This window comes from Fusarium fujikuroi, chromosome FFUJ_chr06 (assembly GCF_900079805.1).
Source record: "Fusarium fujikuroi IMI 58289 draft genome, chromosome FFUJ_chr06".
NCBI classification, from domain to species: domain Eukaryota; kingdom Fungi; phylum Ascomycota; class Sordariomycetes; order Hypocreales; family Nectriaceae; genus Fusarium; species Fusarium fujikuroi.
Window position 1 is genome coordinate 3,966,761 of NC_036627.1, and position 11,929 is coordinate 3,978,689.

At 49.2% G+C, this 11,929-nt stretch overlaps 6 protein-coding genes; 4 read left to right on the forward strand and 2 right to left on the reverse strand.

Moving 5' to 3' along the window:
• Positions 1–52: 52 nt before the first annotated feature.
• On the forward strand, positions 53–484 carry FFUJ_06593 (uncharacterized protein; the record flags this gene model as incomplete). Its single annotated transcript, XM_023579935.1, has 1 exon — positions 53–484. One exon carries the CDS (start codon positions 53–55, stop codon positions 482–484), a length of 432 nt encoding a protein of 143 aa, XP_023432683.1.
• A 1,718-nt stretch (positions 485–2,202) lies between these two features.
• On the forward strand, positions 2,203–4,110 carry FFUJ_06594 (putative protein; the record flags this gene model as incomplete). The annotated part of the gene is made up of 1 exon (XM_023579936.1): positions 2,203–4,110. The coding sequence occupies one exon, from the start codon at positions 2,203–2,205 to the stop codon at positions 4,108–4,110; it is 1,908 nt and encodes a 635-aa protein (XP_023432684.1).
• A 321-nt stretch (positions 4,111–4,431) lies between these two features.
• FFUJ_06595 (related to maltose permease) lies at positions 4,432–6,103 on the reverse strand (the record flags this gene model as incomplete). XM_023579937.1 has 3 exons in its annotated part: positions 4,432–5,734; positions 5,785–5,847; positions 5,925–6,103. 3 exons carry the CDS (start codon positions 6,101–6,103, stop codon positions 4,432–4,434), a joined length of 1,545 nt encoding a protein of 514 aa, XP_023432685.1.
• A 433-nt stretch (positions 6,104–6,536) lies between these two features.
• On the forward strand, positions 6,537–8,339 carry FFUJ_06596 (uncharacterized protein; the record flags this gene model as incomplete). The annotated part of the gene is made up of 1 exon (XM_023579938.1): positions 6,537–8,339. The coding sequence occupies one exon, from the start codon at positions 6,537–6,539 to the stop codon at positions 8,337–8,339; it is 1,803 nt and encodes a 600-aa protein (XP_023432686.1).
• Positions 8,340–8,651: 312 nt separating this feature from the next.
• FFUJ_06597 (related to endoglucanase) lies at positions 8,652–10,169 on the forward strand (the record flags this gene model as incomplete). XM_023579940.1 has 2 exons in its annotated part: positions 8,652–9,637; positions 9,713–10,169. 2 exons carry the CDS (start codon positions 8,652–8,654, stop codon positions 10,167–10,169), a joined length of 1,443 nt encoding a protein of 480 aa, XP_023432687.1.
• A 135-nt stretch (positions 10,170–10,304) lies between these two features.
• On the reverse strand, positions 10,305–11,156 carry FFUJ_06598 (uncharacterized protein; the record flags this gene model as incomplete). Its single annotated transcript, XM_023579941.1, has 1 exon — positions 10,305–11,156. The coding sequence occupies one exon, from the start codon at positions 11,154–11,156 to the stop codon at positions 10,305–10,307; it is 852 nt and encodes a 283-aa protein (XP_023432688.1).
• Positions 11,157–11,929: the final 773 nt, after the last annotated feature.

An 11,929-nucleotide genomic window follows, 5' to 3' on the forward strand; every position in this document is an offset into this window, starting at 1 on the left:
TCCACTTTTATGCATATAAATATCTCACCTTCAAAAGGAACAACTTCTAGCAATGACTATCTTTGACGACATCGGTGATGCTGTCGGCAGCGCAGTCAAGGCTGTTGGCAGTACTGTTACAAGCCAGGCCACCGCGGCCCCCCGCAGAATTGCCGTTTCTCTCGTCAACAACACCCAGCAGACATTGACCTGGGTTGACTCTGGTGTCGATCACGGCACCCGAGATGCCCACGCACCCGACACAATCGGGCCTGGCGGTACTGGAAACTGGGGTTTGAAGTCTGACGGGATTCAGACAGGTTGTGAGGGCTGGATGAAATGGAGTATTGGCGATAACGGGCCTATCGTGAGGCTGAATTATGATAACCCATACGTCGGGTCTAACTCTTATTCTTACAGCGTTGAATCGGCTCAGTATACTATTAATAGGCAGGGCGGAACTAGTGATTATGCTACTGTTAAGTTTATTATGAGTAACAAGTAGGTATGGTTTCAAGGAAAGGATGTTTTACATCTATTCTTTACTCAATTTATTCAAAATTTCCCCTGCCGCATTTCAACAGAGATCACTCCCTTACAGCGGCAAACCTACCAGACGCACTAAGATTTCTCCATCTACAGTAGGGGTAGAATAGGTCTTTTCTCCTGAGGCACAAAGACAAGACAAGCTCCGCTAAGATAATCTTTCAGCTCATGCACATCTGGATACACAGGGCTGTATGTGTGATCTCATTCGTCGGTTTCTGACACGGCACGAGTAATGCAACATGGCGGAGGCTATGGCTTTTGCCATTGACCAGTTTAATCGATATCGTCAGTACAAACTATAGCCTGAGGCGTCAAGATTTCGAATCGTGTATTCCTTTACTACTTCAGCTCTCAAAAGATCAATATCGGTACCTTTTTTCGTTTGCATACACCGCTATGCTGATTTTGAGGCAAGACGGCAGTGCTCATATCAGGCTGTGACCCCTGTAATGGCTGAACGCCAATGACCTCCTCTGAGACAGCCACTTGACTCGCGGACAGCGCCTAAACAAGTAATTGACCTATTGGATTTTTTTCATCGCTAACAAAGAGGCATTAAGTGGATTGTAAAGACATCAACAAGAGTCTCTCAATGGGTATCTGGGGTCTTTCTATCAAGTAGACCACTGGAGGAACCCAATCCTTCCAGAACATTAGTTGAATTTTGAATGAAGTTGAAGAATACCTGGGCTGACCAAATAGCTGGTTTGTGATTTGAAAGTGGAAATGTAATTTCGTATTGCTGCGCCCGTGCTTGATTTTCGGCGGCTGATAAGGATTGAAACACCAATAGATGTGGTTGAAGCTCATGCCGGCCACCCACCTGTCATTCGTCATTGGCTGTTTTGCCTGGCCGCTATCACTGTCTTTTTTAGAAGACTGATTTGGCCGGTGTATTGCAATTTCGAGGTACGTCACACAGTAACTTCAGGCTGCTTAGCCAGCTTTACACATTTGATCTACGTTGCGCTTTGGGGAACTCGGCTTTCCAAGCTAACAACCGCGTGCATTACCTCCACAAACATCAATTCTAGGCTGTTAGTCTAACGGGTTATCAGTATATAGTGTTTTAGTATAATTGGAATAGAAGTACAAGCAGATAAAACGAGGCTTTGGCACCACATCCACTTCTTGAACCCAAATCGCAGATATGCGGCCAGAAATATGCACAGAATTTTACGGTGACGTGTCCTTGATCCCCAGACACAACAGGGGCCGGCCCCTGAAGCCTCGTTTTGAATTCAGCTACTACGCGCCGGCAAGGCACACGTAAAGGAACATGATTCATATAGGATGGCAGTATCCGGTGTCTGTCAAATCGGACATCTTTCCTTGCCCCTACAACCTGCGATGCTACACATTGGCGGCTATAATACCTAAAAATGGTATGTACAGTGAAATAGGAAAGGCCAATCTCGTGTGCCCGGTATCCAAGTTTCTCAATCTGTTCACCAAAAGTACAAATACGATGATCTGCCCATTTCAATTTTCTTACCCTATCCAACGGGGAACTTACTGTACTCTCGTTATTCTTGACTCTCTTTAACTTTCGTGCTGTTCGATTCCGCCTCATCAACAAGCCGGTCTTTACTGCTACCGGAATAATCTGATCCTTCGTTTATTAATTGTATCTATCTGTGAAAACGTGCATTATTGCCCCTAGCTTTGACCAACATGATGCTACCCGGAGCAGCATCTCATCTCCTCGCAGTGTTTATCTTGGCTTTACTTACTACGATTGCTTCGGGTTATAGTGACAAGGCATGCTGCAATAGAGCCCGCCAGGAAAATGCCTTTGTCTCCCCCAATAATGGCAGCGCCACTCCCATGGACAATATTATCTGCGGACAGATCTACAACGAGTCTTCCCCGGCCGCACCTGACGCTTACGTCACTTACAATTTCTGCAAGAGCGAATGCAGCGGCTGGGGTGTCTCCAGCGTCGAAAACGCAGACCAGTGGGCTGGGCCAATTGTCCAGTTTATCCTTCCATCAGTCATCTTCAGCATGAACATCCCTAGGACATTCGAATTCCTTTCACTGCAGTGGCTAGACATGTTAGTCTTGACCAATCTACGTGGTTGGAAACGAGCTATTATGTCGCTGGTATTGACGCTTCCGGCACTCTTGTTTGTTTTTGTGGACACCGTTATATGGGTTATGACTATCATGTGCATGGCAGGCCCGATGATGGTTGCCGGCTTGCATGAAGCACTGCTAGACTTCAAGATATTGAAGGCGTTGAAGAGGAGGACATATATTCCGGAGAGATTCGTCAATGAGCTGAGGGTGTCTGAGGGAATACCTCTTGACCCCATGGGCCATAGCGCTGCTGGGAATAATGCGGCGGGCACGATTGACCCCAATACGGATCACGAAGGACTAGATGGCTTGAGGGATAAGGTGGAACTCCTGGTGACCGTTCTTGCTGGTAATCTTGTACTCAAGACCTACAGGCCCTGGCCTAACAACCTTGTGTTGATTTCTAATGCGCTACTGGCTACGGGGAGACGTCGGTTCAACGCTATGAGACCGCATCCTGTCCAGACACCTTCAGTCTTACCCGTACCAGACATGCTGCCGAACAGCGAGGAAAACCAGAATTATCCCAGCTTGTCCGAACAGCTCAAGAGGCTCATGACGGCGCAGTCTGCCTTCGGCGCCATCGTCGGGGCAGCGGTCGTTTTCTACCTGGGCGCTTTTATCTACACCATCCTAGACCTACTCGGCGACAAGAGCAACCAAGATGCCGCCATCTCCCTAGCCTTTGGTGTCGAATGGATGATTATCGTACACGTTGCAATCGTCAACGGGTTCCTTCTTGCCAGCAACAACCCTAGTCCAGTTACCATGCTCATCGGGCGGCCGCTCTCGACTCGCAAGCCACTGAGAAGAATGATATTCCCTCCCATCTATGACGGTATACTTCAGCCAGTGTTTATGTGGCGCCGGGGGGTCAATAAAATGGAGTGGCTCGAGAAGTCGAGAGCTTGGCGGCGTGGCTCTCAGGAATTTATGAGTGACGTCCGAATCAAGAAGCAAGATTATCTAGGTTGGATCATACTGCCCACCATCATTCTTGTTTCCCTACCGCCGGCGGCTGGGGCCGTGGTGGCGTGGCAAACTCCCCCAAGGGGCTGGGGCTGCCGGTCACTCAGCCTTGTCACTTATGCAGGCTTCCAGATGGTGCTTACGCCGTTGTACTTCATAATCACACGCAAGGCGAAACGGAAGACAATCATGCAGCGTGTTATCCACTGGCTCTGCGTTGTGGTGTTCAGCATCACGATTCTGCTAGCCCTCTTCACTAGCATCGCGACGACTCTCATGCAGATCATTGGAGTCTTTCGGAACTGCTTCTGCTACGTGAACAGTGGGATGTGGCTCAATCTGAATAACGCTGTCGTCAATGTAGCTTCCGATACGAAAGACCGGAGAACCTCAAGCGACGGGTGGATTGTTATAGGGGGAGTTGCCACCGGTTTCATGGCGGCGTGTTCTTTTTTCGGGTGGTGGTTTCAGATGAACATCCGAGTCAGTTTCGAGGATGCGATTAAGGATATCGATGACTTGTTTTACTGAGCATATGGTAATTCTAGGCTGCCTTTTCTTAGAATCACCATTGACTGGCGGTGCATCCCGCCTTGACTGTGAGACGAAATATTCGAGCCTGGCTTTTGGGTAAAGGGGTAGGATTAAGCCTGGTATGGTTAGGGGATAATGATGTTTGAATATACAGTATTATTGTAAATCAGATGCAGGGCCTCTTAGAATAGAAGTTGAATTATTTAATCGCCATATAATATCACTCTTTACCAATTACTATCGCGCTAGGATCTTATGGTACAGATACAAAGCACAAACTATCGCCATAACCCCTTTCTTTCATCAAGGGTCACTTCCTTACAGCTTATAGGTTCCCATCTGTCGAGGGCTGACCTTGTTGTGGAACATGTGGTCAATCTCGTCATATCGTCGCCCCTTGAGCTCTGGAACGTAAACCCAACTCCAGATAAAGCCGATCAAGCCCAGACCACCAAAGATGAAACCAACCTTGCCTTTGAGATTACCCTCATCGGGGTTGACCATATATGGAATAGCAAAGTTCATGGCGATACCCATAACAGACTGGGTGGCAGTAGCAAGCGCCATTGTCTTAGCTTTGAGGTTCAGCGAGGCTGTCTCACCAAGAACAGCGAAAGCCATGGCTCCGACGGTGGCGAAGTAGACATAGGCGTAGATGACGGTGCATGCAGCTTGAACCCACTTGGCAGCTGATGTAGGAACGACATCCATGATACCGATGAGGAATAGAAGGACTGTCAGGGCTCCCATACCGGAGAGAAAGATCTTGCGACGTCCGAAGGAGTTGACGACGAACCAACTGCAGATGTTGCCAAGAACGCCGCATGCTGTGACGCCGACACCGAGATCAAAGCTGCGAGAGGTCTCAAGACCAGCGAGTTGGAAGAAGTAGGTTGAGTATCCGAGAACGAAAATGATGCCGACAAAGTGTTGGCAGACAAAGACTCCCATACTGATCATGGTTCGGATGAGGTCGGTTCCCTTGAAGCACTGGATCCAAGAAGCTTCCTCAGCTGAAGCAGCTTGTTCTTCGGCGATAGTCTCCTTGATAGTGGCGAGCTTCGCATCGATATCCACACCAGTTCCGTAGAGTTGGATGAGTGATTTCTTCGCCTCCTCAATCTTTCCCTTGCGAACAAGATACCATGGTGTCTCGGGAGCGAAAGGCAAACCAGCAGCAAGGATAACAATAAAGATACCCTGAGTAGCCAGTGCTCCCCTCCAAGCCCAATGGTCCGTCCTCTCGCCAAAGGCCTTTATGACACCATTTGACACCAACTGACCGATAGCAATTCCAAGGTTAACGCCTGCAGTAGCAATACCACGAAACACCACTGGTGAGATCTCCGATGTCGCCAACGGCGCAAGTGTCAGGAAGAAGCCAAGTCCAAGACCGATGATGAGCTTGGACATGAGGAAAGCGACGTTGGTATTAGACATGCACTCTCCGATCGTACCACCCGTTGCGAGGAGGAGTGCCATGACGAGAGAGTTCTTTCGACCGACGTAGTCGCAGATCCAGGAACACATGAAACCGCCGAAGAAGCCGCCGACGGAGCTGATGCAGTTGAAAGCGGTCTGCCAGTCGGCAGGGAGGATCGCTTCGCCGTTTTCGACGTATCTGGAGGTTTATTAGTGGTGATGAGAGGGAGGATCGGGTAAGCGGCGTACCCAAAGTCGCGTCGGAAAGCGGCGACGGAGATCATGGCGCCGTTGATCTGAGCATCGAAGCCCCTATAGTCGAGAGTTAGTGATGTCAGTTGTGGAGATGGGATAGACGTTTGACTTGCCAGCCTACAGCAGCGATTGACCAGTAAAAGCACCACCAGACAATAGCGGGATGCTTTTGAAAGCATTGCTTGAGTGTCAACTCATGCTCCGCCTGACGATCTGCCTCAACGGCATGGCTCTTAGCATCAATGAACTCAGTGCCAGAGACCTTGGCCTGGAGTTCAAGATCTCCTTTGCCGGTAGTATTCGATGTCTCCATGATTGATGGTAAGCAGTTAATAAGATAAAGTGGAAACCGATGATGAATGCTGGGTGATAAAAGATGGGGTTAACTGCCGAGTCTTATATGCAGCTGCATAACCAAGTCATGAGCGTAGCATCAACAATAGTTTCCGGTTAAAGACAAGCCATAGTCGCAATTGTTGTCAAGTTTGACATGGCATGACACGAAAATCATGCGCAGAAAAAAAGAATTGGCTTTAGCTAACACGGTCTAGACCAGTCTGGGGTTTGTGGGGAGGCCGAAAATCTGGGGATGCTGAGCTTACCCCAGTTTGGCTGATACGAGCGACATTCCCCGATGAGAGCCCACTTTACGGCGTCACGAGTCAGAAGGTATAAGGAGCGATATTCCCCGACGCAACAATCCACTTTGTTTCTCTCTCCTCCTCCACGTTTCTGTAACGTCCATCATGTCCCCGCAAACACCAGACATGTCAGCTGAAGCGGATCGTCGGCCGGGGAAGAGACCTGCGCCAAGGGGCACAGCGTTTTATCCCCGCAAACGAGCTAATACAGCTTGTCAAGTCTGTCGGGCTCGGAAGACAAAGTGTGATAACCAGAAGCCGGCTTGTTCGTACTGCGTCAGTGTGGGAGCGACGTGTATTCAGTCCCCGGTTGATCTATCGGCATTCGACCCTGCGAGTCTCAAGATCTTGGAGCGGTTGGATGAATTGGAGAAGTTGATTCGCGAGCCGAAGCCCGATACGGCCAATCAAGATGTTGCGCAAGAGCTGTTGCCCGAAGAGTCTCCTATGCAGTTATCCCCAGAGTCTCTGGGCGACATCTCCCTACGAAGCATCCTCCCCGAGAAGATGGAAAGCCTTCTCCTCTGGTCCGTCCTCTCACGCGACATGTCATCCCACACAACTCTCCACCCCGATCCACCCCAGCCATCCCCATCGTACTCCCCCGGCTGTACATCCCTAGCCGACATAGCAGATCTCGACACACAAGGTGTAAGAGCCCTTCTCGATAACTTCTTTGATCACGTGCACTGCAAAAACCCCATCCTCGAAGAAGCAGCCGCCAGAAAAGTAGTTCTCAATGTAGTCATCGACGGGATCGATTGGTCGCCGGGGTCATGCTTAACACTTATCATCTGCGCGCTTGGAAAGATTGCGACGCCGCTGGATGCGAGTTTTCATCTGAGGGCAGACTCGACGCCGTATTTGGAGGCTCAGGCGCTGTTTCAAGCGGCGCAGAAGAGGATTGGGACACTGATGGCGAGATCGGATATCATCGGAGCGCAGTGTTTCTTTCTGTCGGGGGTGTTTTTGATGAGCACGTTTAGACCTTTTGAGGCGTGGCGGTATTTCTCGCAGGCCTTGGCGACGTGTCAGACGTTGCCGTTCCTGCAGAGAGCGCAGTCTCTTAGTGCAATGGATGGGGCAGATCTAGCGAGACCGGAATTGGGTGAGACGCAGCAAGAAGCTGTATACTGGTCTGCCTGGAAGTCTGAACGGGAACTACGAGGAGAACTATCTCTTCCTGACTTTAGCATGCCGTATTCTTCGAGCGTGCTGTATCCGCCATTCTTCCCAACACCTCCTCATCCCTTGGAGTCTACCAAGACCACGGCATCAAGTCGTCAGCACACAGCATGGCTATTCTACCTCTCTGAAATATCCCTCCGACGTCTCTCAAGCAGAACGTGCAACGATATACTCGAACTCCATCGCGCATCAACTTCAAATCTCGATTTCCTCAAGCAACTCTCCCTCCTCATCCCCGCTTACGAAACCCAAGCCAACGAATGGGCCGAAAGTCTCCCTCCCGAACTCTCCATTGCTTCGGCCCCAATCGACGACAACGTATGCTGCTTCGTCCTCCGCGGACATCTAGTGAACTTCTTCGAGCGTCTGTACTGGCTGTTCGTAATGGCCCATCTCGCTGCCTTGGAACGTGGTGTAACTACACCAATTCCAGGGCGGCAATTTGTAGAAAAGGGCTTGGAGTACCATATTCTTAATGTTGAAGTCAATGAAGCGGGGTTCTTACATCGTCATCACGGAACGTGGCTCATGATTCGAGCTTTAGTCCGATCAGCGACTGTGTTGCTTGCAGCGCGGCTCCTGGGGTCGGGAATGCCCGCGGGGTGGAGGGATGCGTGCGAGAGGATCATGCAGGTTTTGAGGGCCTGGGAAGATGATGTCCCGGGATTGTCGAACCATCGGAATTTCTTGGAGGAGGTCCTGCATGGGCTTAATGTTTAACTTGTGATGTACACTAATAAATTTATTAAAGCGTGATTCCCCGTGTTTTAGGCGAGTAACAGTCTTGGTGAAAAATGGGGATCCTGGGGGAATGGTTCGTAGTGGTGTCGTGGCGGATCTTATCGGGGAGTGTCGCTCGTAAGAAAACACTCCACTTTGAGTGTATGGACTATTTAGGTGAAGGCTGTAATGGCTTTCGGAAACAGGCAGACCTCTCAGAGCATTACTCACATCAACTACTTTGTCATTGATTCACCATTCATTCTTCTATTTTCTCTTTCTTGATAGCAACAACATCTTCCAATCTCTACCATGGTCGCAACAGCAGACAACTCCGGCTCTTACGAAGCCGTCCCCAAAACCACCCCTCAGAAACCATCAACATGCAAGATGCTTCATACCGAGGGCAGTCGCATCATCGACCCCTCTGGCAACACCGTCATCCTCAAAGGCGCTGCCATTGGCGGCATGCTAAACATGGAGAACTTCATCACCGGTTACGCAGGCCACGAACATCAGCACAGACAACAAATGGCAGAAGTCATGGGCGAAGAAAAAGCAAACTTCTTCTTTGACAGACTTCTGTACCATTTCTTCACAGACTCTGATGCCGCTTACTTTGCATCGTTGGGTCTGAATTGTATCCGCATCCCCTTCAATTATCGTCATTTTATTGACGATATGGATCCTGATAATCTCAAGAAATCGGGTTTTGACTGGTTAGATCGCTGTGTGGATATCTGTGGAAGACATAACCTCTACGCTGTTCTTGATCTCCATGCCGTTCCTGGAGGTCAGAACCAAGACTGGCACAGTGATTCTGGTCTTTCACGCGCGGCGTTCTGGGATTTCAAGGACCATCAAGACAGATCTATCCAACTATGGAAAGCTCTCGCAGCTCACTACAAGGGAAACCCCGTCATCGCAGGCTACAACCTCCTCAACGAACCCGCCGACGAAACCAAAACCTCATCGGGCCAATACGGCGCCAAGCTCGTAAAATGGTACGAGCGCACCGAGAAAGAAGTCCGCGCCATCGACCCCGATCACATGATCTTCATCGACGGAAACACATACGCAATGGACTTCCGCGCCTTTCCTGAGAACCCCCTCCCCAACGCTGTGTATGCCTGTCACGACTACAGCTTCTATGGTTTCCCCCTTGGGGAGCAGTACGAGGGTACGGACGAGCAGAATACGAAGCTGAGGAAGAGCTTTGAGAGAAAGGTGCAGTTTATGAGGGAGAAGAACGTGCCGATTTGGAATGGAGAGTTTGGTCCTGTTTATCAGAATGAGCATAAGGAGGGTGATGAAGCTATCAAGACCAACGCCAAGCGCTTTAATCTGCTACAGGAGCAGTTGGCTATCTACAGAGAAACTGACGTAAACTGGTCTATCTGGCTGTACAAAGATGTCGGTTATCAAGGCATGGTATACGTCGATCCCGAATCCCCCTACATGCGTCTCATTGCACCCTTCATCGCCAAGAAACAGCGTCTGGGTCTTGATTTCTGGGGTGTTGTGAACAAAGACGGCGTCAAACATCTCTACGAGCCATTTATTCAAGGATTGAAGGAGGAAGTGATGGAGAAGTACAGAGATACCAAGTATCCCAAGATTTGGACTTTTGAACGACAGTTTGAACGGGTAATTCGGGAGTGCTTGATGAGTGAGTATGTGGGATGGGAGTTGGCAGAGCTGTTTAGAGATAAGAGCAAGGAGGAGTTGGAGGAGCTGGCGAGTAGCTTTTCGTTTGAGAAGTGTATTAAGAGAGATACGCTTGTGGGGATCCTGAGTCATGATTCGATGATCTCGGCTGGGAAGAAGTAGAGACACAAGGGAACTGGGATTGCATTTTGGCGTTGTTGGTTCTAATATGGTTATGAGACTTTGTGAACGGGTTTATGTTGCACTGAATACAAACTGCCTGTTCTTTCAACACACTCATTTAATGCCATCATGCTTCTAAGCTCCTCGATCAATGGCATCCACGCCATCAGTCAAGTCTTTGCAGCTCAGCACAAAACCCCAGCCTCCTTCGCAGTTATATTCAGTGCACTTCTTGGCAAAGTCAGGACTTGTCGTTGCACAAGCATCGCTCAGCATCAGGCAATCCCAACCCTTCGTGTAAGCGTCTTGAATGGTCCCAGCGACACACTGATCCGTGTTCTCCCCCGTAAACAGCAAAGTTCTGATACCTCGCTTACGCAGTTCTTCTTCGATGCCAGTACCTCTCCGAAACCCTGAAAGTCGATTCTTGTCGATGTGAATGTCTTGCGGCTCTGCGATTCTCTTCAGACTGGGATGGAACTCGGTGTTCCACTGATCTCGCATCATGACTCGACCCGCGTCGATGAGTGTTCCGTCCTCGCACTTGACTTGTCCAATTCCAGCGCCAATACTTCCCAGGAATGTGGGTTTGATAAAGTTCTTGTCGAGAGGAAAGTCGAATCCTCTTGCGATGCTTGGGGGCATGTCATCCAGGTCACTGTCTTTCACACCCCAGCCAAGCCACACAACTGGTATGCCAGCTTTGCGACAAACCGGAATGATGTCCTTAACGAGCTTTTCGACGATCTCCAGACCAGGACTTTGGGGCGGACGACCAAGAAGAGGCGAAAGGAAATAGTTCTGCATGTCGATGACGGCCAGAGCAGTCTTTGCAGGGTCGATGGTAGCTTTCTCAGCACGCGTGTTGAGAGTGATTCGGGGGTAGATGGGCGGTGAATCTGGACTTGGCGGGTGGGTAAGGTCGAAGCCATCCTTCTTGGTCCAGAGCCAGAAGTTGTTTTTGCCGCCGACAATCTTGACCTTCATGGTGATTTGCGGAGCTTGAGGGGTGTGTGAGATGAGAAAGATTAACGATGGGTTGAGGCAGCTGTGAAAGGAGGGGAGGACAATAATGTGGCGGCGGTGAATCAGAGCCAATTTGAACAAAGCCTGACGTCAGAGTACACAGCTCAAAGACAATATTAACGGCTCTCATTAATTGAGAAAATGCTTAGAAAGGCTGATCCGAAAAGTTATAAAGCCTGAGGTGAAACAATGTCCTCGGTCAAGATTTCGAGGCACCTTGACAAGGTAGCATTCATTCAATGTTCACTGGGCATTGTATGCCTTTATCGAATACACATTTTTCGCCAGTATTTCAACTACCTGAAGTTATTAAACTCATCAATCCCATTCTTGAGACATTTCTAACCTTCAGTTATCATAATTTCACACATAGCTTGTTCCATACGAGATATCCCATAATACACTACCAATCATGTGTACAGAGGTTATTGAAACATGGGAGTGCATAGTATGTCGCAAGGATTTCAAGTCAAACAAAGACTTCAAAATGTGCGAAGTGGGGAGAAAGCAAAATAAATGGGGGGCTTGCCAGAACTATAACATCCAGCATGAATACTGGAAGGACAAGTGCAGTGCTTGTGCAAAGAACAAGGAGGGCAGCTCGGAGAGGGTTTAATTAAGAAAACATTCAGACTTACAACGTGGTTAATATGATCTTTCTTGTCCCGGTTGTCGAAGGATGTACCATAAAATGATGGGAGGGTTGTGATAACATGATGTAGGACACGGGTCCT